Raw genomic sequence first — 26467 nt, forward strand, 5'->3', positions numbered from 1 at the left:
CGATCCAGCAGTTGTAACAGCTGTGGAATTTCAGTTCTTCTTCTTTTTTTTGGGAAAGATTGTTCTCGTCTGTGGAACCTCTGTGTGATTCCACGGTTTGCGCGTTGGTCTTACTAAGCTCGCTGCCTTCGCACATTTTGTACTTTGGGTGAGAGGCAAAAGACGTTGCGCTTCAAAAAATTTATTTGCTGAAGAGTCGGACTCAGGAGAGAGGCTAGCGAGCGCTTTCTTTGGACTGTGGAGCGTATATCGCGGCGACGATTGGATTTATTACACCTTTAATGGCAAGAAGAAGAGCGTAACTAATTAGACTTAACGTCTTTGAGTGTGATTTTTTCCGAAAACACGAGAGAGACAGACAGAGAGAGAGACAGAGAGAGAGAGAGAGCGCGCTCGCGCCCAGAGCGGACATCGCTTGCAATATTACCTGCGTCTATAGATCAGACCTGTCTGGAATCCCATGGCATCACCCAGTGCATCTTCTGCGCAAACTGCCCTTCGAAAGCCCACGTTTATCAAAGTAGATCAGCTGCGCCCCGACACGGCTGGTCACTGCCTGACCGTTAAAGTTGTCAGCTCGAAGATGGTTTTGCAGAAAGCTCGACCGGATGGCAGACAGGTTCATCATGTTAGAATTGCTGAGTGCATTGTGGGAGATGACACTGGAGTGATTGTTTTTACTGCTCGAAACGATCAAGGTGATTCACAACTCTTCTCTTCATTGGCTGTCCAGGTCAGCTATGCCTCTCGTCTCTTATAACGCGCGGGTGTCATGCGACTGCGAATTTGATCGCTGGTATGAAAGAGGGATCTTTGATTGAGCTTCGTGACAACTCGGGACACAGCTCTGCGTTATGTTCTCTTTTCGTCGATTGGACTAAGAGAATATCCTTCCTTATAATTTCGAACGAATTTTGTTCCGCATAATACTAAGAGAGATGCTATAGCATTATATAAACCTCTGTTTCTGCCAGAGTTATGAATCTCCTTGTTTGAAACGTGAATTCCTTATAAACTTTATTTTTTATTCGTCATTCCAATCTTTTTAGCACTTGACTTGTCTTTTTTCTACTGGTAACTCTTCTTACTATTTCACATCTTGGGCTTAAAGAAAGTGTGATAATTATTGAATCGTGCTTGGTGCAACCAAAGAGGGCTCACCAGATGGTCTGGCCGACTGGTTCGTGTTCTTTTTGACAGCTCATGCTCATGCGACAGATTTTAAGCAATGATAAGGGCTCGAATAAGGACACCATTTTCCGTCTCTGTACATGGCAGTCAACAGGCACCAGTAATTAGGCCCCTTAACCCTGTTTTCTGGGCCCCTTAATCCTGTTTTCTTATCACGCTTAAGTGCAAGTCAGACCTTTGGCATTTGACGTGGTCCCTCATACAGGGAGCCTTTTGTCTAGACGTGGCCACTCTATGCACCGTGCTAAGTTTGACCTTAGAGACTGGGTACCTGTCAGTCTGGATTTCCAACATAAAGGAGATGACTGATAGTGAAAATAAGATGCTTTGCACAAGAGGCATATTCTGTGTCACTATACCTATCACTGGTTTAGCCAAATTGTTTTGTTTAATGTGTACCAGAAGTGTCTCCAAATGGATATTCAGCCATAGGTACGTTTAGAGTTGGTTTGGTAAATTGTTATGATTGATAGACTTAATGGCAAAATCTCTAGTGTATGTTAACTACAATCTTGGGCAGGATTTGAACGGAAATGGATGAAGTGATTGATAATAACATGGAGTTTCTGCTTTAAGAAAAATTACTAGGGATTGTTTGTTGCACATTGTTGACAGCAGCAGACAACATATGAAGGCTGGGGGGGATTTGATGTCAGCATAGATTGAGCTTCCATGCTTGTGGAAATGTTAGTAGAAAACCATTGGTGACATTATGACTGATGGAGTGATAACAAGATGGCTTTCTAAGACAAGCTGGCATGTTTCTTCATCAGTCTCTCCTGCTGGAGTATGGGAAGGACTAGTGGCCTTAATTCACACCAGCGTAGGCTTTATATATACAGGGCCAGGTGGTTGCCATGTCACAAGTAAATAAAGGTACTTAATGATAAGCATAATCTCTTGGATGCCATTGTTTTCTTATGGGAACAAGGTGAAATTAAACTGGGACCAGCACCTGTCAAAGTTCAGTGAGTGCAAATTGATGAACCAGATTTGTGAGTGCCCGTTGCATGGAGAGGACTTCCATTCACATATGCCTATTGGGAGACAGAAAACCAAGTGGATCAGCGGGGGTTAGGGTTATATTCCCTTGTGTGCTGCTATGATCAAGCAAGACTACGGAGACCAAGGAAGGGGGATGGGGATTGGGGGCCATTATTGGCCATAATTGGGCTCATTGCTGTCTTTGGGTTGGCACTACAGAGCAAAGAAGGCAGCTGGGTGCAGGATGTGCGAATGTGAAGCATCAAGTCACTTTAAAAGTGCAAAGTTTATCTGCACCAACCTGTGTAAAAATGATAGTATGCTTGCATAATCATATCTACAAAGGTCTGAGGATATCTTGATAGCATGATTGCAAAATCATATCTACAACTATCCAAGGATTTCCTAGGATGTTAGCCATTCTCTTCATAACACCTTAAGTCTTGCAGGTGAGATTCTTGTGAGTCCTTGTTCCAGGGAAAGGATTTTAGTGCTTTTCGGGTGCTCTTTTACCATTCACAATGTTTAGGTGAGAAGTATTTGGTGTTATGCTTGATTATGGGTCTGCATTGTAGCAAGGTGTTCATCTTACTGACTTCTTATGGGAGTCTGCTCATTGGTTAAGTTTGTTGTGTTGAAGGTATTCTCCAACACTACATGGCACCACTAGTGATGTGGCTCAATATGTTTTCTCAATCTCTCATTCATGTTCTGTGCACTTTCTAAATATCCAGCAGTACTGAACATATCTTTAATCTTTTAGGCAACTGATGGAGTCTGTATGTTTTGGTAGTGGACTTGATGAAGGAGGGAGCTACTGTGATTCTTCGCAATGCAAAGATTGACATGTTTAAGTGTTCAATGCGTCTGGCAGTGGACAAGTGGGGCCGCATTGAAGTGACTGAACCAGCCAGCTTTACTGTAAAGGAGGATAATAACCTCTCTTTGGTTGAATATGAGCTTGTAAAAACTGCTGAAGAGTAGCAGCGGATTGGTTTGGAAGGAGCAGTCCTGGCTATGGTTGATACAAGGGTGCACATATACACCTAGCACAAAACCCATCTTAAAGAGTAGACAGCTGGGATAGACAAGGATTTATTTTATAACCACAATTTCAGATATTGGTCCTGCCTTTACTGTCTTGAAGAGAAATTTTCAAAACCAGTGGAGGTCCAGTTGCTTTCTGGATCATCCCGAAGTGATTTTACAAAGCAGCATATGTTGCTTTGATTGGTCATTCAGGTTGATGTAACTTTCTATATGGAAGCTTCATTTAATATGGTAGAACTGATTTTTATTCTCAACTCTCACCTTATTTCTTATAGCTTTCAAAGACAAGTTTGTATGATTAATGCAGATCCTCTGAGTGCAACGTCTTTAAGAAGCAGCATTGTTTCATGAAATGTAAGATATCCAACTATTAATGTCTGATAATGTGAGAATCGTCTGAGACATCAAAAATGAGAAGATGATATTGCAATATGTACTGAAACTTGTACGCCAACATAGAAGAATGAGATTAGAATGGATGCAATATTGTTTGTTGTAAGATGATGTTGTAATGGAGACTCTACAACGATTGAGACAATTATGTAATGACTCACATCTCATCTACTATGTAAACTACGAGATATGAAGGACCAAGAAGCCAATGGTCTCAAAAACCAGTGCCTTAAAGAAGAATGAGGCTAGGATGCCGAGTGCACCTTTTTTAATTTATGGAAGTTCAAGGTTGATTGTGGAGAACTTCTTCCACAAGAAGGATGACATTTAGCACTCTTATTGCAATTTAGAATTAGCACTCTAATTACAATTCAGAATAAGGAAAAGGAAAAGGATGCTCCCATGCAAACTTTTGGCGGCATTGTTTCTTGTTCAAGGGAATTTTTATAATGCATACAAATCACCAAGTTTTAAAAGTACATGTGAAGCCAAGAGAAGTTACATATTATAACCGACGGGGACATGTTCTTCTTGCTAAACCATAGGTATGGTATGACAAAATAAGCATACGTGCCTTAAGTAGGAAGGTGAGCTTGTTGGTTATGAAAAAATTTGTTATATGTTTTGCGCAGATGAAAGAACTCCACTGCTATGACAGCAATTGTATTGAAAACTCCAAAGATTCGATCTTCCAAGCTAAGATGCTCTTAGAGTCTTTCCTTTGAATGTTGAAAAAGTGGAGAGCGGTGGATGTACGCTTGATACAGATATCAAGGTAGATATCAAGGTAGACATTTGGCATTCAAGTCGGTATTGTGTGACATTCGGCATTCAAGTCGGTATTGTGTGATTGAATGTATTGAGACTCAATTCTTGGAGCTAGAGTCCATGAGTTGTAAGAGAGGCTGCAAAGAAGCTTGGGGACTCGAGGTTGGTTCAAGGAGTGGAGCTATTGGCTCATCTTTGCATCCAACGAGCACGCGTTCTTCAAGGCTTGGTTTAACCCTTTTGAGCACCATAAATTTTTTAATAGAAGCTAGACATATGTATTGATATAAAAATTTGGCTAAAGTTTATTGAGCTCGGTTTTTAGTTTCACAATATTGACAAAACATAGTATGTTTCTATACATTTTCTTTTGAATTTCAAAGTAAAAGATAGTGAGTCTTAAAAATTTTAACATAAAAGCTTCAAACCTTGGCAAAAGTTTCAAACTTTTCTTTTTATTAGGGCATACAAACTTTTGACACCCATATAAAGTCTTGTTTCTTATCAAAACTACATCCATGTTGAGCACCTACCGAACTTGGTCTCATTACGTGTTGAACTCTTTCCATTCGCCTCACATATGTATTGTTTTAAGGAACATCAACTCTTATAAATTGGTAGCACATATTGTGATGGTGAAATTTTAAGAACGACCGCTCCCACTAACGAAGTGGACTATAGTAACTAGTTCCACCAAATTTTGGCAATCATGGTGGAACTCTCACTTTTAAGTGGGTGTTGCTTATGAACTATAGGTCAAGTCAAAGGAGTGCTCATGAACAATAGGTCAATTGCTCATGAACTATAGGAGTACACCTTCTATTGTAATCCATGACCAAAATCAAGGCAAGTCCTAAGAGAGGTCCCCTAAACGAACACCTTGAGAGGTCCTCTCTCCCTTGGTGGCTTCGCCATCTCATTTCTCTTCCTCTCTTGTCATCATCTCCCACAATCTTGTTCCCTCACCTCGTAAGCTTCTTCACCCAATATCTCTCGAGTCCCTTCCCCTTGCACAACCTCAGATTTTCATTCCTCCTTTGCCTCCTTGTCTGCCAATGGAAACTCTACCTCATGTTCTTGCGAGGGTTATTATCAAGGCTTCCAAATTCAAGGAGGCTCTGGTAGAAATGATGATGACCATATATGAAGATTCTTGTAAGCACATAAATCCAAGGGAGTGGAACAAGGAGACACATATCTTGTGCCCTACCCTACAATTCGAAAGAAGGTGTTGAGAAATAGTATAGCCGGTTCATGGTTGGGCACTTCCCCACTTGGAATGACCTCAAGGAAGTCTTCTTGAGGACATTTCGAGTAGGCAACTTCTATGATCTCATCGCTCATGAGCTCAATTTTCTCAAGGTGGGCTCAACTAAGATGGTAGCCGAGTTGGTCACTAGAGTCGTGGCTTAACTACCCTTTGATCCACATCAAATAGTGGGTCATGAAGGGCACTACCACCTATAACTCAAAGAAAGATTAGGGAGACCCTTCCCTATATGGCCACTCTCAAGCAACTTCAAGGAATGGTCACCTACAACTCAAAGAAAGATTAGGGAGACCCTTCCCTAGATGGCCACTCTCGAGCAACTTCAAGGAATTGTCACCCAAGTAAAGAATGTGTGCGTATCATATCAAAACGAGAGTCTTTTTCATCATGGGTGACCCTGGTTGTATCCACCCCCAACGACGAGCTCACTTAACTCAAGAAAGGCGCAATAGAGGGCAAAAGGTGACAAGGTGGCCCAACTCAAAAGAGATCTGGAGGAACTCAAGAAGGCTAAGAATGTTGCAACTTGGTGCTCGTCTTGCATGTTAGTGGGTTGTTAGGCCTCTGAGTGCCCTAACAAGAAGTATTGTTCTTTATGTGAGAGCTCTGGCCATGTGTGCTATCACCTCAAGAAGATGCAAAAGATGTAGAGATACTAGTAGCACGGAGCACCACCTTTGTAAAGGGTTACATGGGAAACCTTCTCGCCCTCCCACAACTTCCTCACTCCTTTCTAAACACACAGCTCTTTACACTTCCAATTCTATCTTTGCTTTCTGACTTACCTCCCTAGCCCCTTCCCCTATGTTCGACAAGCCTCATCGTCGATCTATACTTCCTAGCATTCCCCTCCTTCCTATGTCCCTACTCTTGCTCCACAAGTGTATGCTCGTGCAAAGTCTTCCCCATCGTTCAAGCCTTCCAACAATAGGCCCATCAGTGTGCTTTTTATACAGGGAGTACTAACATTTCCAAAGCTTTTGCTCTTGCAAAAAAATGCATAGAGATCAAGTATCATTATACTATGAATTTCCAAAAAAGAGTTTAATCACCAACCATTTCAATCTCTCCTTAACACTCCTAGCCCCTCCCACCCCTCAACCAACTTTTGGGAGTGTCTAAAGGAATCCCAGATCCCCCCTTGTTGATTGTAGTCACTAGGAGCCACTCTAGGCCAAATCAAGATTCTAGCTCTTAATCTCCCACCTCATCGATGCTTCACCAACTAGTGTTGGAGCATGCTTTCTTGCAAGGAGCCATGGAGTTTGGGGAAGTTACTTCTCTTTCAAATATTACTTCTTCTCTGCCATATGTCAATTCCTTGCATGGTAGCCCCATTCTTAAGGAATTTGGTCCTGACAGTAGCTTCCCCACCCAAAGAAGGCCCCCTTCCAATGCAGTATAGAATAGGCTATCCCTCCTATAAATGAGCCCCAAAACCCCCCCCCCAAACCCCAACCCACCTTGGGGTGGGCTAAACTCAATGCTCAGCAGAGAATCGTAGAAAGAAGAAGGCTAAAGGCTAACTCAAGCAAAAAAGGAATGGGATGAGGTGGAAGGATTCATCACCATGCACCGTTACAAATAACTCTCCCTCAACTCTTTGCACTGAGTCCCAAGTTCAGCAAGGAGTTAGCCCATTTATCCAAGAATGGGGGACACTAAGAGCCCTTGACTAGGATGAGCAAAATGATGATCTAAACGATCCCCTTGCACCTAGCTCAAGAAAGTGTGGGTGTACACCTCTAGGGACCCAAGGTGACAAATTGTGGATGGCGGATTGGGGGTCCAACATACTCCCAAAGGGAATAAGGGAGAGGATCAAAGTCTCCATCATTGATCTATCTCCTTTTTATACTGTGGCTCGCAAATCAAAGAGCAACGGGACACTTTGCTGGTCAAGGGCGCAACAGTGCATAGGAAGTGATTAACACTCATGACAAAATTTGTGGGTGATGGAAATGGAAATATCATTGGTCGTCTATGGTTTAGAGTAGACCGGTGATGCATGGCTAGGGATCAAGCTAACCCATGGTACCTTGTGGCCGAGGAATGCTCGTGGTTCCCCTTGACAAAGCAATCGAAGCCCATTGAGCGAAGAGGGAGTCTAAAAATGTGCAATGAGGAGCAATAATAGAGCGTCAAAGTGGACCTAGAGCAATTAGACTGATGGAGTGGTGGATTGCCAACTAGGTAAGCCAGTTGAATGTGCTAGATTGGCTCATCAACGTGGACATGGGCGAAGTCAACATCGTGGAGCTCTTAGAGGTACCTCAGGAACCACAATTTCTAGGAGCATCCTTGCATGAGCACATTGACATAGACAAGGATGAGGTGATTGGGATATGTGATTGGTTGGAAGTGAAGAGTCCCCAATCAAACTAAAGCATCTAAGGTGAAAGAAAGGTAATCCCGACTCCTTCCGCCTTTACTCTAGAGGATTTCCCTTAAAAATGGCAATCACAGCCACCTTGATTGTAGATTATTTTCCTTCAAGATGGTGTGAAGAGAGATTAAGAGATTTTCCAAAAAGGACACCCTAGTTCATACTAGGAGAGGCACTGAGTTAGGGAAAATACCTGGGGGCATATGAAAAAGATATAGCCAAAGAGCTCAACCTATGTAGTCCCGAGAACCCAAGGCCCATCTTCATATTCATATGTGCATGTGGCAACCATTCTCCTCGCTAGAACTTTTCTTGAAGGGATGAAGGCAAGGCAAAAGTGCATCCTACTACTCAAATGTGCATGGCATCAGATGATATGCGAACAACTGTACCAAATGGGTACACATGGTATGCTTAGGAAGTGTGTCAACCCCCATGATTTCCCACCATATTGGAAGATGCACATGTAGGCTTGATGGTGGATACCGGTCAATGCTTGTCACTACAAGGAAGGAGCTGTAATTTGGGCTATGATGGCCTTACGTATTTAGAGATTCTAAGGCCTTTGTATAAACATGTGATGCAATGGCAAATACAAGAGCTCAACCAAATCATCTCAACCACAACCTCCTCACTAAAGGAGAGCCTTCAGATCCTTTTGACTATTGTAGCATAGATTTTGTGGGTGCAATCACACCATCCTCTCATGGTTGGAAGTGCATATTAGTAGCCACAAACTATGCCGCCAAATGGGTAGAAGCTATGGCAACAATGAACAACATAAAGGACACTATGGCCACTTTTTTTTGTAAAAGTGTGCTCATAAGATATGGTTACCCTCTCGATATTATGAGTAATTGGGTTACACACTTCATCAACATCATCTCAACTCTCCTCAAAAGGTACAAAATCTTTCATCATCGATCTTGTACTTAATATCATAAGGTATGGTTACCCTCTCGAGATTTTGAGTAATCTTTTTTTTGTAAAAGTGTGCTCATAAGGTATGGTTACCTTGAGTAATCGGGTTACACACTTCATCAACAACATCATCTCGACTCTCCTCAAAAGGTATAAAATCTTTCATCGTTGATCTTGTACTTGTTATCATAAGGCCAATGGCCAAGCAAAAAACATAAATTAAATACTATGCAGACTAATCTTGAAAATTTGCAATGATACATCCCAACATTGGTATGAAGCTCTCTTAGGTACATTATGGGCCTACTGCACACCTTTCAAAGCCAAAATTGAGCATCATCTCAACATTGGGATGAAGCTCTCTTAGGCTTGATTATAGGCCTACCGCACACCTTTCAAAGCCAAAACTGAGCATAATCCATTCCAACTTCCATAAGAGCAAGAGGAAATCATACCCTTTGAATTCAACTTGAGCACCTATAGGTTAGTAAGGCTAAGAAGGGGGTAGTTCCACGAATCATGTCTTGCCCGCTTAGAGACCTTGGCTCAACTTGATGAAGAGCAGAGACTGGCACAGCTCGTAATAGAGATATAGGGCAGAAGACAAAAAGCCTAGCATGATAGACATTTGAGGAAACCCAAGTTTGAAAAAGGAGCTTTCATGCTCATGTATGAAGAAACTTTTTTTTTTTTTTTAATTTTCTTTTGCATGGAAGGGACCATTGAGGTAACAGAAATCCTCACTCAAGGCATGATTTTACTAAGCACCCTTAATGGGGAATCCAAAGGTATCAAAAGTGATGGTTAAGGGGAAGCACACCTACTCCTTCTAGTGCATCACTCCCCTTTATCATACTACTATCCTTTCCTCATCCTCTTCCATTTGTCCTTCCTTTTAACCACTCCTTGCCTTTCCACCCTCACTACCCTCTTCCTTCACGCCTCTCTACTTCTCCCCACTCAACCTCACTGCCAACTCCCTCTTAATTATCTCTCTCAAAATTACCCCTCTTCATGTGTCCCTACTATCCCTCGCAACCCCTCACCTCATGGCTAGCAACATTGCTTTCGACTCCCCAACCCTATTCTTTTGTGCCCACCTCCCTCTCAATTGTCACTTTCAAAATTTCCCTCCCCATGTGCCCTACTATCCTTCATAACCGCTCACCTTATGGTCCTTCTATCTCTCAAAGCCTAGCAACATTGCTTTTGACTCCCCAACCCCCTTCTTTTTTGCCCCCCTCATCCACTTAACCCTTACCACCACTTCTCCTTCCAACTCCTTATGCTCTCACACCCCCACTTTTCCCCCCCTCATGCGGCCGATCCCCGCACATCCCACCCTCTCCCTCCCCATATTTCCCCCCCTAATGCAGACCATGCCCTAAACTCCCTACCCCTCTGTCTCCCTCCATCTTATGCATCCCATCCCTTCTCCCTCCCCTCCTCATGTGGCCCCTCCTTCTTACTTTCCCTCACCTCTCCCCATCCCCTGCATCTCCCCCTCATGCGGCCCCCCTACCCCCACCTATGCCCCCACACCTAACTCATACCCTATCATGTACCCCCTCTTTGCATGGCCTCGCTAATCTTATGACCTCACTCACACACCCTTCTCACCCACTCTTGCATGTGCCCATCTCACTTGATCTACACATCCTCAATCCTTTTCCCTCATCTCTCGTGTGGCACCCCTCACATCCTATGTATCCCTCAATCCTCCTCCCTCATCTCTCTCACTACGGCCCTGATAGCCATAGCACGCCCCCATGCGTGGCCTGCCTTTGCACCATGTGCTTATCTTATTGAGCCTCAGCTATGGCCCTATAACTCCCATGCATTCCCTACGAATGCACCCTATGGCCCCCCTTACCCTTCCTTCCCCCCTCCCCTCCCCCCCTCGCATGGCCCTCCCCACCTGTGTGCCCATTCCCCCTCCCTATTGCCCTCCCAACTCACGTAATCCCCACTCATGCCCTCACCACTCGCATAGCCCTCAACACCCCTCCTCCTTCATGCTCACCATCTCCACCCCCTGTTTATGATCCCAATCCATGTGCACACTCCACAACCCTGCCCGCCCTAATTTGCTCTCCCTCCCCCAAAAGAATGACAACCCCAAATGTAACCCTCTCCAAAAGGCCTCACCCAAGAAGCTAAACCTCCCCAAAAAAACATACACTTCCATTTTAGTCCCCCTCTTTCTCACAACCTCACACTCACCATCCCCCTATCTCTTGAGCACTCTCGCTACCCCTCACGCTCCCAAGCCCCCTCCCCCCATGACTTCAAACTCTCCTTCAACCCCCAACCCCTCATGCACTCCCTGTGATAACCCCTCGCACCCCTTGCCTCTCCCCCTTCACAACGCCTCCCTCCACACCCTCCCTCTCATTCAAATGGTAAGTACAAAAAAGTTGGGAATCAGCATGAAAATCAAAGACCATCATCCAATTTTGTCAATGAAGAAAATAAAAATCAATTGAGAGCCTTGCAAAATTGAAGCTCACATGAAGTTGCCAAAGCAACTATGGCTCCTCATGATAGATTTACTAATGATACTTTAAATCCCTTCTTAACAAAACTTTGATAAGGTTTTTTTCACTCTGCAGCAGTCCCCTAAAAGATAGAGCAATGAGGGGCTCCTCTTTAAAGAGGCTATTTATCATGCTTTTTTCATGTTGGTGAATTGCTCGTGAATTTTGAAATATCCAATGAGCCACTAGGGAAACCTAGAACTAAAGTTAAAAGAGTCCCCCAATAACTAGAACAATACTTGAACACCTAGTCCTAATAGGCACTCTGGGTGTTTTGCATTGGCTCAACTAACGATTTAAACTCTCAATTTTGTATTGACTCAACCAACCATTTAGACACTCAATCATGCTATTTTGATCTTAGCATAATGGCATAGTTTTGAACTATATATGGCAATAAACCTTCTAGCTCAAACAATTCTTGAGACCTCAATCATGTTTTTGATGAGCGTGATGGCAAGAAAAATTGACCAAATTGGGCTTGCACAACTTTTCTACTTGATTGGCAAACTACTAATCCAACAAACTACTTGATTGGCAAACTACTAATCCAACAAAATTCTACACATGAGAACTCTTGCATGATAGAATAGCAATAGTACAATAGCAACAACTTTGTTGTTGAACTTTTGGAGATTTTATTGCTTTTGTGTATCCTTCCTACCTTTTCCCACAAAGGAGAGATGAAGGTTGAGCACAAATTCTTCTAGAGCATTGACAAAGAGGTCTTCAATAAGGCAGCGGCTAATTGATGATCTCAGATCCAAAAATAGGGTGCCACTCTTACAAAGCTATTTGTAGGTCTATGGGGCGAATCTTGACAAAAGAGTGATTTGTTTCATCTAATTGATTTTGTAAACTGGGAAATTAGACTTTATGCAATGAGATTTAGTTGAAATACTACTTAATGCTCTCTACATTAAAGATGGGTAATTAGATCAACATGCCAAAGGTGAAGTACCAACCTTTCACTAACTATCAGATCTCATCATTGAAGAATGATTGTGAGGAACCAATATCTGAGTCTAAGCTTGATGGCTAGATTTTAACAAATGTAGTCTTTGGATTTGTGTAGCTAGCATTGGAAATAACTCACATCTCTTTAAGGAGTTGTAATTGAGTTAGATGTTAATTCAATTTTCTCTAATGGATAGACACTAAGATTGAAGTTTACAGAACAAGCCATTGAATCCGTCACTTGAATTTGTCCATTGAATTTGGTTGTTGATCACCCATCCTTCTTCATACAATGGTTTCTCTAGAGCTATGTTTGAGCTTTGCCTTCACTTGTGTTTCAGGTTATATTGTCAATTTTCTCTTATTTTACCTTTGAATTGGTTACCTATGGGTGGGCACTTTCTATGCCAACAATATGCAAAGTCTTGTAGATGGGAGATACAACTACTATGGGTGGGAGCAATATAGTAGTTCACCTCACAAAAGAGTAATCTAGGTTTTCCAATTTTGCTTGTCTTATCCTAGACCCCATCTACTTGAGATAGGTTTTCTTCCTATGTTCTTAAACCTTGATCAAATACATAACTCCCAAATTATTAGGCTTGAGAGTGGCGGGTGTCATAGCATCCTTAACATAACAACACTCACTACAATGTAAACTTCTCTTTTACATTATTATACAATCCAGCAAATGAATGCTAGAATGTAAGAAATTCCAAGCTTTGGTAAGTAGTTATTGGTTGAAAGCATGGTAAAAAGGAATGCTTTTACTATATAGCATGAAAATATAGGAAAATATGTAGTAGATGGACTAACAAAAAAGGGCATTTGTATATAAAATATGAAATATAACCAGTTCGTTGCACCATTACTATGCATGCATGTTCAGTGTGGATGGCCAACACTTCCAATAACTAAAACATGGACATGCCATTTCTTATAGCACCCTTCCCTCATCCGAACTTCATTTCCCCTATCTACAAATAATTTTCTACACACCCAAAAGTTCAACCTTCCCTAACTCTCCCATGTAAGCTTCATTCTTTTTGCTATCTTCCCCCTCTGCTCCAATAGTCCAATTGAGTCTGAGCCTCACATTCTTTTCCCCACAAAACTTTACCTCACTGAGGCTATTCATGCCCTAGGATTTACATAGGTTAAGATACTTCAACAAAATTTATTTCATCTCGTGGCTCAGGTGAAGTAATAAGTCTACATTGCATGACCTCATGATTGGTAATATTTTCCAATACCAAGATACATAAACTCCATCAACTATTCTTAGAACAATCTTTGAAAACTTGCCATTTTTCTCTTTCTTACTCATGCAAACTTTCTTGCAGCAATCGATCGATTGGTTGCCTCTATCTAACTATAAGCTCCATCCATTGAAAGTATATATTTTGCAAGACTCTCAATCTTGAGTTCATACTTGTGACTCATTTTTTGATGGTATGTTGGTTTAGCTAAATAGAGTGAAATTATCAATCTATTGCTAACTAGTGCAGACTATGTAATGAGAGATCTTTACAGTGGATCTTAGCATTGTTTGATGCCATTTTTTGTGTGATATATAGCACAAATATCACAATACTCTTAGCAAAAGTTATCTACCATAATATATGAAACGTTTTTTTTAATGTGTATTTATGAAGTAACATTATTGTGAACATTGAAAAGCACATTTTAGCATTCGAATTACTTTTAACATTTGAAATAAATGTGCTATACTACTTAGTAGCAGTAATGTCCGCATCATCGTGTAGTTGATGAGTACATCCCCTATTTAGTACCATGTAGTACTATTTAGCAGCTGTAATGCTAGCTACTTGTGCCTTTTCCCTGAATCTTCTAGATAAAAACAATGATATTCTACTTCATTGTTAGCCTTGCAACAATTCCATGCCTTTATCATGCTTGTCCCTCATTCATCAATGGTATTAGTGGTCTATAGATCTTTCCCAATACACTTTTGCCACATCCAATAGAGCAAGATTTAGATGAGAAGAGGATTAAATAGAAGATTATTGTCTCCAAAGTATAATAGGAGATATCTACAATTTCATCAAATGCCAATGCAATGCAAAAAATTTATCATTGATATCCGGTTGAATGTTTCTTTTCATGTACTGAAGTTCATATGATAAAGATGTTGGAAAATGCTAGTTACCACTGTAATATGTTAGTTAGCATTGCTATTGCTAGTACCTAGGTACCATAGTCATTTTTTACTTAGATTGTGTTTATAACACAATCTAATGTAATTTATGACCAATTTTGACTGTGCAAAACGATGGGCAGTCACTTGAGATTGTCTAATTCTTTTATAACTACATAGATTTTTTTAACTTAATCTAATGTTCATGTACAGTAGATAGTTTTTTGAACATGATTATATATACCACTCAAATTTTGTATATATATAGCAAAACCAACATAGTTCAATTTGTTATCTAGATACTACATGTGTAACATATATTTTGTTGTTGTCTTTTCATACATATATTGTCTATTTTCTTTGCAGGGCTAATGCATATTGGGGCACTTCAACACTACCATTGCATTCAATAGAGCATGTAGGGATCAAAAAAGATATCTCTTATGTAGGTGCCTATATAGAAGAAGTTTTGCAAGTATGCATGGGAATTCAATGAGGAATATGGGCTATGTATGGTGCGGTTAGATTCCAACGAGATATGAGTAGGCTCAAAGGACATTAGCCTTATAGACTAGGATTCCATTTTTGAGTATCTTGCATCAATTTCTAGCAAAAAGAAAATAAATTCTTATCATGTGTGTAATAACTTCATTGAGAAGCTTATGTTGTAACACTATGCTATTTGTCAAGAGGGACTTCCAAACTATGAAAATTGGACTACCTTTTGCAAAGGAATTTACCTTGGATCTGGTGACATGCAACCTTTCATGATTGCATAGGCTCTATTTGTAAAGACTATAATGGACCATGCTAAGACAAGAGGCATCCAAATAGAAAGCATAGAAGGTGGAAACAAAATATGAGATATATATATGGTGATTTCTCTTCACCCTCCAAGGGTTGGTGACATGCAGCCTTCCATGATTGTATGGGATCTATTTGTAGAGAGTGCAATGGACAATGCTGAGGCAAGAAGGCATCTAGGCTCAAAATGCAAAAGGTGGGAAGAAAATATGAGATCTACATATGGTATGTTCTCTTCATCCTCCAATTCAAAACTTCTAGTTGCTTTAACACTTCTGAAGAAATAAGTTTTACATGGGCCCAAACTTTCATAAAAAACAATAAGATGGCATTATTGCAATGACTCGTGCAGTTCACTTAAGGTTGGGGTTGTTGAGATATGATGCCATGTGCACATGAATTAGAGACTAAGGTATGTGCTAAGGAATGTATTAAAGTAGCCACCCTAGGATGTGGACTACATGATGTGGAGATGTGGATTGAGGATATCCATAAGGAGAGATGTGGATGAGAGGATCCCACAAGTGTTGACTATTCAAAGGGCACGCTATATATAAGAGGCCTATCATGTATTGTTGATATAGCACATTTGGAATAGATTGAGTGTTTCATACTTCCTGTCTCTCTCCCCATGTCTTTCCGTATTTGGTTTGATCCTCCATGATCTTTATGCTCATTAAGTGATAGATTAGGCTAGTACGATCCACACTTTGTCATGGTATTAGAGCTTAGGTCTAGTCTCCTAGATTAGTTGTAGGTTTACCTTAGGAGCACATGTTTTCTCCTAAGTTAGTTTTAGTTTTAGGTGAGAGAAATTCCATCGTTGCGAGAGTGAATTTCGTTCATTTGATCGAAAGAATTCCGTCTATTCTTTTCATTCATTTCTTCAACATTTGTGAGAGATCTCCTTGTGAGAGAGATTATTGAGAGCTTAGACTCCATTGAGAGAGTATTGTGTTTGAGAGAAAACCATTCGAAGAGCGAGATACTACATTTTGAGGGTAAGAGAGAACTCTCTTTGCTGCAGAGAATTTCGAGGTAAACACCTCCATCTACATCCTTTAGTAAGTAAGCTTCTTGGCTGAGGTGGCACTCCATCAATAGTCTCTACTTCTATGTAAATCTCTCAATCTATCAGCCCAATGATGCCTTCTATCTGTGCACCGCTATTGTACTTCTCTTGCACCCCTGCACTACTGATTTCTTGTAATAGAGCTCCCTAGCTCACAACAAGGCACCTTCAAAGTCTATGCTATAGCTCACTTCACTGACAACTATGAAGTCCTATAGCCTGCTGGTCATGACCTCCACTAGTCTACAGTGGTTCTCCAAGGCTACCTCCTACTCGCATCTACAACCGGCAACGGAACATTACAGCAGCACCTCACGAACATCTCCAAGGCTCCATAAGCCTCTCCATCATCTCAACAGCTCACAAAGGCTAGACAATGGCTCCGCTCTGCCAGCCTAAGCTCCAAAGCACCATGCAATGGCCTCTCGGGACTAGCATACGCCTGCGACCACCATAAATGCCTCCAAACGGCCTGCAAGCCTGCCTTGCTCGTAGCTCCATAGTTGCCAACGACTCTAGCGCCTCCTACACAATGACTTGCAAACAAAAAGCCAACCTCACCTGCTCCAACAGCGCTCCTAGACTCCAGTCTCCAGTCTCCTGCATCCTTCAATGCTACTCCTGCAAGACAGTCCCTCTCCAGAGCGACCTATAGCCAGACGAAGTCTTCCATCAACGAGCAACCATGGCTCCCCGCTCCAACTTCTGTAGCTCCTTGCACACGGACCTTCTGATTTCGTTGTTGCTCTTCATGCTTCTCCCATCGTCGTCATCATCGCGCCTCTGCAGCAGCCTGCAAAGTCTTTCTTTTTGTTTTCTAAGGATGAACCTTAGGCCACATGGCAGTTCATTGATAGGAAACATGGTAGATAAGGAGGGGTGTGTGTGTGTTTAAGTTGAACTTTGGTTAAGTTTATAGTTAGGTTCAATTTAGGTGGACCATGGTAAAGTAAATGTAACCTTGGGTTAACATGTTTGGGTTAAAAGATTGCCACATGACACAAGGCCACCTCAGCACAGTAAAACCCCCTACCAAGCATAGTTTGTAAGCAACATATGAATCCTTGTGCCACATCATCAAGGCCCCCTATTCTTCACAAAAACTTCGACAAGCCGTAACTTCCAATCTAGGAGGAATTTGCACACGCTCCAAAAATGAAAAGTGATCGTCTTTTCAAGCTCCACGTGCCTGTCAGATCAAAATCATTGTTAGCAATTAGACACTACCAATATTGAAAGAAATCAATTGGTAAGACCTTTGCAATAAATGATAAATCAAAGCATGAATGCAATAAGCATGCCAAAAGCACAAGTGCATGAGATGACCATAGCAAAAGCATGGCATCCACACAGAAAGCATTAAGGCACATGGAAGAACAAAGCATCATGCATCAAGCTACATCGAGTAAAGATGCGAACGCCATCGACATCAAGCATTAAAAAGTAAAATCCTTTCCACCTTCAGCCCAAATGTTTTGTAAATCAAGCCTGACCACCTGAGAGTAGCTATGAAAGCACGCAGGGGAGGTATTGACATGTAACAACCACACTTGACCACCTTAAGTAGTAATGCATGCACTAAGGGGAGGTGATGGATTTGTAACTCACATCTGACCACCTTGTAGTAGCCAAAGGATCATGGCACCAAGGGGAGGTGTTGAGATATGATGCCGTGTGCACATGAATTAGAGGCTAAGGTATGTGCTAAGGAATGTATTAAAGTAGCCACCCTAGGATGTGGACTACATGATGTGGAGATGTGGATTGAGGATATCCATAAGGAGAGATGTGGATGAGAGGATCCCACAAGTGTTGACTATTCAAAGGGCACTCTCTATGTAAGAGGCCTATCATGTATTGTTGATATAGCACATTTGGAATAGATTGAGTGTTTCATACTTCTTGTCTCTCTCCCCATGGCTTTCCGTATCTGGTTTGATCTTCCATGATCTTTATGCTCATTAAGTGATAGATTAGGTTAGTACGATCTGCACTTTGTCAGGGGTAGCTAAAGTCTCCCAGTGATGAGGCATAATAAAGTCCTTGAGATGCTAGCTGAAACTTAGGTAGAGCAAAGAGAAGGTGCATAGAAACCTGTAGGCTTGAAGCTAAACTAAACAGCTTCGAAGAGGATGCAAATAAACGATGGCTACTACAAAGGTGCAAGGATTGCCCTCCAAAGATAATGTATAGGACTTGTAGAAAAGGGTTGATGATGCTAAGCTATGTCTTTCAACAATGTTTTCTTACTTTTAATTAACTCTATGTGCATAGTCTATGTGTTCCTTAGATACTACCTTGATTTATGGTATATGTTATTGGGATAAAGTCTAGAAAGTTTCCTTTTAGCATATACAATATACATCATGCGTGTACATAGGTTATGTGTTGCCTACCATAAGGTTATGACCATATTTAATGTGCTATACACAACATTATTTTTGCTATGTAGGACATTACTGTTCTATACATAATATGCATTATGTGCCATATAGCATAGTTAGTGTATTGTCCAAGATAGTCCATTTAATGTAGCATGGTTAATGTGCAATGTAGTGTAATCTATGCTATGTAGCACATGATCTGAACTATATAGCTTAGTTAATATGCTATGCAACTTAATGTGTGCTTATATTGTTCTTTACAGCATAGGTAATGTTCTATGTAGCAAAATGTGTCCTTTGTATGTGCTATAGCATAGTTTATGTGTTGTATAGCATAATTTATGGTACATAACACATATTATGTGCTTCTTTTTATATGCTATACAAGTCATTATTTTTGCTATGCTACATTTTATCATTGCAATAGCTTGCTTAAATACATAACTTGTATACTAAGCTGATATTTTGTATAATATATTTGCAGGTCACATTTTTATAAATAGAGAGGATGATTGAGGAGGCACACGCCCATAGAAATTTCTATTTGCATTAGAGTCCAAGTCTAATTCCATGCCCCAATAGCTATTCGTCCACATCCACCACCTTTTGTGGATATCAGTAGTAATTTTTGAAGGCCAAATGACTACACCTACTGGTTGACCTATGGCTTCCCTTTTGGCACTCACTTATTGATGTGTTTTCTTTACCATGCCATCACATGTACCACTATCTTTGATTTTCTCTTGTAGTAATAGAGATTGGTATGTGTATACATAGCACTCGTAGGGAGCCTATTCTAAAAGGGATAAATTAATTCTTGGCATTCTAGCATCATGTAGGCATTGTATGTTTTTTAAGTTTTATGTGGATTATACATCATAATAGTTGGTGGTGAAATGATTGAATTTTTTATTTTCGCATGTAGATGGGGACGTGTTCTTGATTTTACTTCTCCCAATGATGAACAAGAGATATCTAATACCAGTTTGTATTACACTAATATCCTCAATTGTTCTATCTGTTGTTGTTCTATGATCATGCTTTCACTTCTAGCTTAATATTTTAGGTGAAGGAGGATCTGTGAGTGTCGATCTTATAACACTAAAGAGAGGGTGGACCACTGATTTGGACTCCACATTTGTAAATATCAGTCATGAGCACTCTGCATGAAGGAGAAGGAATCTTTACACATTGATGGAATTGGCTAGCTCAATAGTGCAACCAATGAATGTCAATGAGCCTCAAGAGACTCCTATTGAACCACTGGCTCCTCTGAAAGTCCTTAAGGATGACATTCACTTTAGGAAGAAAAGACCCTTAAAGCATAGAGCTCAAGGCAATGGTATGTTAGTGAAGGGTACTAAACTTCCATGACATTGTAGCAAACTACATTGTGGTAGAGTAGTTCTTTGCAAATTAGATCGACATCCTAGAATGTAGCCTTCAAGGAGTGTTTTGTAATATGATGAAAATGTGTTCTCTACTTTCCATGTCCTTGATGTGTAATGTTTATGAACCATGATCTACCATGTCTTGGATCCTCTCCATCTTTATGTTGTTTGAACTTTTTTCATGAATATTTAAGGCTAGTTTGCTATTTGTTGATTTCCAAAAAATTGTAATGTCCATATAGTTACTTCATGCATGCAAATGATGTCAATGATGAAGCACCCGTAGGAAAAAGGCCATAGTGCAAAATGCTTAAAGAATGCACACAAGCATATTGATATAAATAGAGTATAAATAGTATGGGAAGCTAGAAGATGTAGACAATGATGATCTTCAAGCAGAATAGGCTAAAAAGGCCCACACAGGGTAGGTTTTAACACTATTTTGATCCTAAACCAAGGAAATTACAGTCCTACTTTACTGGTATTTACTCCTTGTTGCAATAAATACTTGTAATCAGATCGCCAAAGAAGTAAAGGAGGTCAAAAGACTCACTTCAGAACAATTTGCAAAGATAACTTCATTCCATTGTTATCCTACAACCATCTGTATATTCAAGCATGAGATCAAGTATTTGATTGAGTCCGAAAGACTTAATCATTATGTCCATGGAAAGCGTAAGATATCCTCAACATCAGAGGTCTTACAGAAGGCAAGGGTTGTATGGACAAAATTTGGTTCTCCAAATCCTGATTTGAAGAGAAAGGTCACAAAAGCAGACACCGACACACTCACAAACTTCTATACTTCTTTGAGTGCAGTTATGCCTAGGGGAACCAAGAGCGAGAAGAAAATATGACAAGCCTCAAGGTGGTGAGAGACAGATATGCCGACTACACTTCCATCATATTTCGTCCTGTTGAAGTGTTCAATGAGATGCTTGAAGCGTGCATTGCATGTGAGCGTGGAGAGTTGACCTATGAAGCTCCTTTGTGTTGAAGATTTTGCATAGATATTATGTGATTTGTGTGAAGAAGTTCACAAAGGGATGGTTGGTGATGTTGAAGCAAGGCACGTTGATGATTTTTAAATAGGGCAGGTTGATGATAAAAAGGCAAACCATGTGTAGTCTAATGTGGGTAGGTTGACAGCGTCAAGGAGGTAGATCGTGTGTAGGGCATCTCAGTGATGTTGAAGCAGTGCATACTAAAGATGTTTAAGCAAGGCACGCTAATGATGGGGAAGTGGACTTTGTGCAGGATTATGATGTTGAAGCAAGGTAGGTACTAGGGTTGTGTAAAGCCAAGTCAGGATGACGATGTAGCAAGATATTGATGCAAAAGCATGGCATGTTGAATATGCAAAGGTTGACGGTGCACAAGAAAGGGAAGGTCATGATGCACAAGTTGCTCTTGAGAATGAATAGCATGTGGACATGCAAGAACTAGCAAGAGTGTATGGGGAAAGGCAACATGATGATGCACAAGGTGATGTTGAAGAGGAACATAATAGGTTCTTGGAATAGAGGCTTGATTGGCATATACACTATCAACAAGAATCACTAAGGGTTATGCCACATGTAATAGTTGTACCTCAGTGTGGAAAAACCAAATTTATTAGTTTGGATAGGAGTGGAGTATTTTTCAAGACATACAAGATATATAGGGTTAGAGGCCACCCCAAATTTATTAGTTTTGGATAGGAATGGAGTATTGGTCAAGATAGACAAGATATATAGTGGTAGAGGCCACCCCAATATGGGCAAGCAAAAATTTTCAATATATGGAGGAAAAAACCAGTGAGATTATGGTCCAAAATAATGCATAACACTTCCTTCTAATGCATTCAAATATTTTTAGCATAATTCTATGGACCAATTATACCTACCGCAACATGAAAGATAAAATGGAGCAAGCATGTGCTAACCTATCTTGGCAAAGAAATTGTGGTTGGCAAAGATGTGTCAAATGAATGTAGGGAGGCACCATTTCACTTTGTGGATGTGCTTGGGGGGCTCAATATTATCAAAACAAACCCATATTCTTCAAGAGACTATCTAAACCTTGGAGTTTCTACATAGTATTCAATTCTGGCAACACATTGCTCATTGACAACATGTTGTACAAGTGCCTTGAAAATGACCATGATATTTGTCTTTTCTTGAGATTTTGGACCTTAAGAAAAGGAGCATGATCCATCCTTCCTCACAAATCTTTTGATTTACTAGATTATTATGTGGAACATTAGACCTAATTGTAGAAACTTTTATAGAATGAACAATTAGGCGATTCGAAGGATGACGTGTCCATGTCAACCATGCAATACCACTACCATTTGAGGAGAGAAGTACATAGATGACATGATGGTCCCATTGATCATCTTGTACATGTATCATGGTTCATATGTTGTAAAAATATATGTGAAGAAGCTACTCAACTTGTGTAATAGCAACATGCCTACAAACAACTTTTGTAACTGCAACATACCTATAAATAACTTTTGTGATTGCAATGTACCTACAGTGAATTTTTGTAATTTCAATATCCCCATAGATAATTTTTTATTTTGTTATATCCTATATTCATGCACTATATAGCACAAGATTGCACATGAATTTTTGTTGTTGTCTATGTTATAAAGGACAATGCATGTTTAGTTTTGTTATAGTCGTTAACGTTATTGACTTGTTATCTTTTATGTGCTATATAGCAAATGATATGTTATATGCTATGTTCATGTGCTCTATAGCACCAAATTCCACAAGTATTTCTATTCTTGTCTATGCTATATAACACCAATGCATGTTCATAAATTATCTCTTAATGCTATTTAGTTATTATCTTTTCATGTTCTTTTTCTATGTGGGGTCTATGCTATGTAGCAAATCATATGTTATATCCTATGTTCATGTGCTATGTAGCACAAGATTTCACATGGACTGTTGCTCTTTTTTGTGCTATATATCTCATTGCATGTTCATGAGTTATCTCTTAATGTTATGCAATTCTTATCTTTTCATGTTCTTATATTGTGATACATAGCAAATCATATGTTATATCCTATGTTCATGTGCTATGTAGCACAAGATTTCACATGGACTGTTGCTCTTTTTTGTGCTACATAGCTCATTGCATGTTCATGAGTTATCTCTTACTGTTATGCAATTCTTATCTTTTCATGTTCTTATATTGTGATACATAGCAAATCATATATTATATCCTATGTCATGTGCTACATAGCACAATATTTCACACCAACTTCTATTATTTTTTATGTTAATTTCCTAATGTTATTCAAGTGTTATCTTGTTGGTGGTTGTAGTAATGGTGGTTCAAATGTTGGCATTTTGATGGTTATAGTTGTGGTTCAAATCTTGGCGTGTTGGTGTGATGTTCACTTCTTGGCAAGTAGGTCTATTTGTCTCCCCCTTCTCACATGTTATCCCTTGGTATTGCTTCAATAACGATATCCTTGTAACTCGCTTGTAGACTCTGCTAGCTCTCTGGCTATACATGTTGGACTTTGGGGGTAATACTCATGTTCATATTGTTTGACTTTATGATTACACAGATTGAGATAAGTTCACAGTTATTTGCGCTTGGCCTTCTTCAAAAATGAATATGAAATGAAGTAGGAGGATTTGAAAATGTTGTTTTAAGCCTATCAAGGATGTAATTGTTGAGTTCAATTTTTGGGGATTAATTTAAGACGTTCATTTGTACTTGCTCTTTTGATAAAAAAGTCATGCATTGAAGCAGAACAACTGAACAAAAGAGTATAATAAAACTAGTCAATAATAAAACACGACACATGAGATTGTATTTTGCACAATCCTATGAACTATGCACCGATTGGGATTGGTTATAACAAAAAAGGTTACATTGAGGAGTTCATAGCTCATATTTCGCTCATATTTAGGCCTCTTATGGAAACACATTGTAGATAGATCCGTGCACCTTTGAAGATAAAAAGTATATGTTACATTTTGGAGCCACCAATTCCATCTCAAATCTCAAGGCTATGACAAGATATGAACATCATTATTGTTTGCTTGTTTTCAAGAAAACAATAATGATGGTCATTGCATTTTTCATAGTACTTTCTAGTAACAAAGTGCAAGCCCCTATGGAAATCAATGACCTACTTGTCTCTAAGCACTTTGTTGGGTTTTTGCTTTGCATGGCTATATTTCAAAATGAAGAAGTCTGCACCTTCTTCATTTCCATCCTTTGCATTGACAACTAAAGTGTGTCCTTCAACAAGCAGATCACTCAACAAGGCCTCACAACCTTTGTAGATAGGTTGTTCAACTATGTTTTCATCACTTGACACATCATTAATCGGAGAGAGAATGATCGGTGCCCAACCTTGAACAAAGGACTTGTTCTCAAATGATGTCCACACACTCTACATGCATGCATGGCAATAAAAGTGACAATTCGCTTTTCTTGAATTGTCACATCATGCTTGCAATATCATCAAATGCTATGCACTCCTTAAGACCCCTCCATCCTTGTAGAACCCATCTCTTACACTGCCCAAGTTCATCCCCCAAAAATTCTTTTGGTTCTTCAATACCACACCATAAATCTTACGTTACTCATGTATGATGGCCCTTCTAATCATTGCACCTACACCACCTTGTTCTCCCTTGCCATGGCCTAATCTGAAGAAGTTCCAAGTCATCTCAATGTATGGTCGATAAGAAGAATCTGGTAAAAAAATAAAAGGACCTTACTAACTTAAATTGAGGCATTGCTCCATCTAACCACACCCAATTCCTTGTGAATTGTATCCCTTGTTCTTTAAGCCACTTGTAGTGAAGAAAAAAGCAATGTTATAAAAAAAGAGTGTCAGTATTTTATCATTAAGAATGTAGAAATGCATCAACTTGATTATTTTGTCATCCAAAGAGCTATGGCGGCGATAAGTAATATGAAGAAGGATCATACATAATCAATATGTTGATGCATGGACTGAGTTTCAGTTTGCTCTTTGAATGAGTAATTCTCAACAAAATCTACAATAGACACAATCACATCTAGAGGGAATGCTCCCTAAGTTGATTTGCCTACCATGTGTATATGAATTTGGGTCTAATTAACTTAGTTGTATGTTCCTTTAATATTGATAATATGCCAATGATTGGCATCTCCTTGGCCAATAAAGCTATGTAGTGTTTCTTTTTCATTGCTTTTTCAACCTAACATCAACATCCTCAAACACCTGAACCACAAAGATTTTTGTCATCTATGTTTCGTCACATGGGCAGCTTGTAGGTTTTTGTACACCACACCATTCACAAGATCTGATGAGGCACTTGTAATCATGGAATCTTGGGTCTTTATGCCTAGCACAAATACATGATTCCCACAATTGTCTGACCTTACTAAATGTATGCTCTTGTGCACCACATTTTCCTATTCTTGCTGATGACTACAAAGAAATCAAGGTGATACTCCATGTAAGCCAAACATAGCCATGCAAATATGGTGAAAATAATCCTTCAAGTATATCATTTGTATGCTATATATGCAGCAACATGCATTTTTGTCCTTAAGCTTGTATACAAAGTAAGGTGTTTTCTTCTCAAAAGGATTGTTGCCCTATGAATTTGCAAATTTGGACCTCATAAAGAAGTCTATCTGCATAGATAAGAACAATGCAAAAAATTAGAGGGTAGACTCACCTTTTTTTTTAAACTCACCTTTCACTAGGCACAACATTGTAAGGTGCTATCCAAACTTAGCAAACTATAGAAAGTATGTAGCATGTTGCATGTGCTATATAGCAAATTGCCACTACTATAAATCATAGTTTATTCAATATATAACATTGTATGTGCTATACAGTTCTGTTATACAATGCACTACACACATAGCACATTAAGTCTATCACACTAAATGTGCTATATTGAGCTATGCAACACACTATATGTGCCCACTAATTGTGCTATATAGCACAATGTATGTGCTATTTAGCCCACTGAATATGCTATGTAGCATGTAGTTTGAGTATAGATAGATGTGTGTATGCTAAATAGCACACATTTTGTGTCTCTAGACCATTGAATCTACTATATAGTGCACTCTTTGAGTATAGATACATGTGGCACACTATGTCTATGCTACTCAACCCACTGAATATGCTACATAGTACATATTTTAGTATAGATAGATGTGGAATTATGTATGCTATATAGC

The 26467-nt window shown here is 39.8% G+C and overlaps 1 protein-coding gene across 1 annotated transcript; it reads left to right on the plus strand.

Annotated features, from left to right (window-relative positions):
• Nucleotides 1-203: 203 nt before the first annotated feature.
• On the plus strand, nt 204-3436 carry LOC147894305 (uncharacterized protein At4g28440-like). The gene is made up of 2 exons (XM_087384892.1): nt 204-698; nt 2969-3436. The coding sequence occupies exons 1-2, from the start codon at nt 461-463 to the stop codon at nt 3157-3159; spliced, it is 429 nt and encodes a 142-aa protein (XP_087241018.1). The 5' UTR covers nt 204-460; the 3' UTR covers nt 3160-3436.
• Nucleotides 3437-26467: the final 23031 nt, after the last annotated feature.

Source organism: Dipteris shenzhenensis, chromosome 14 (assembly GCF_047967505.1).
Source record: "Dipteris shenzhenensis isolate YYH24624 ecotype China chromosome 14, Dip_SZ_1.0, whole genome shotgun sequence".
NCBI lineage: Eukaryota > Viridiplantae > Streptophyta > Polypodiopsida > Gleicheniales > Dipteridaceae > Dipteris > Dipteris shenzhenensis.

Coding starts and splice junctions, on each gene's coding strand:
- LOC147894305 (XM_087384892.1), top strand. CDS start 461: ATGGCATCACCCAGTGCATCTTCTGCGCAAACTGCCCTTCGAAAGCCC. Junction 699..2,968: donor TACTGCTCGAAACGATCAAG/GTGATTCACAAC, acceptor ATGTTTTGGTAG/TGGACTTGATGAAGGAGGGA.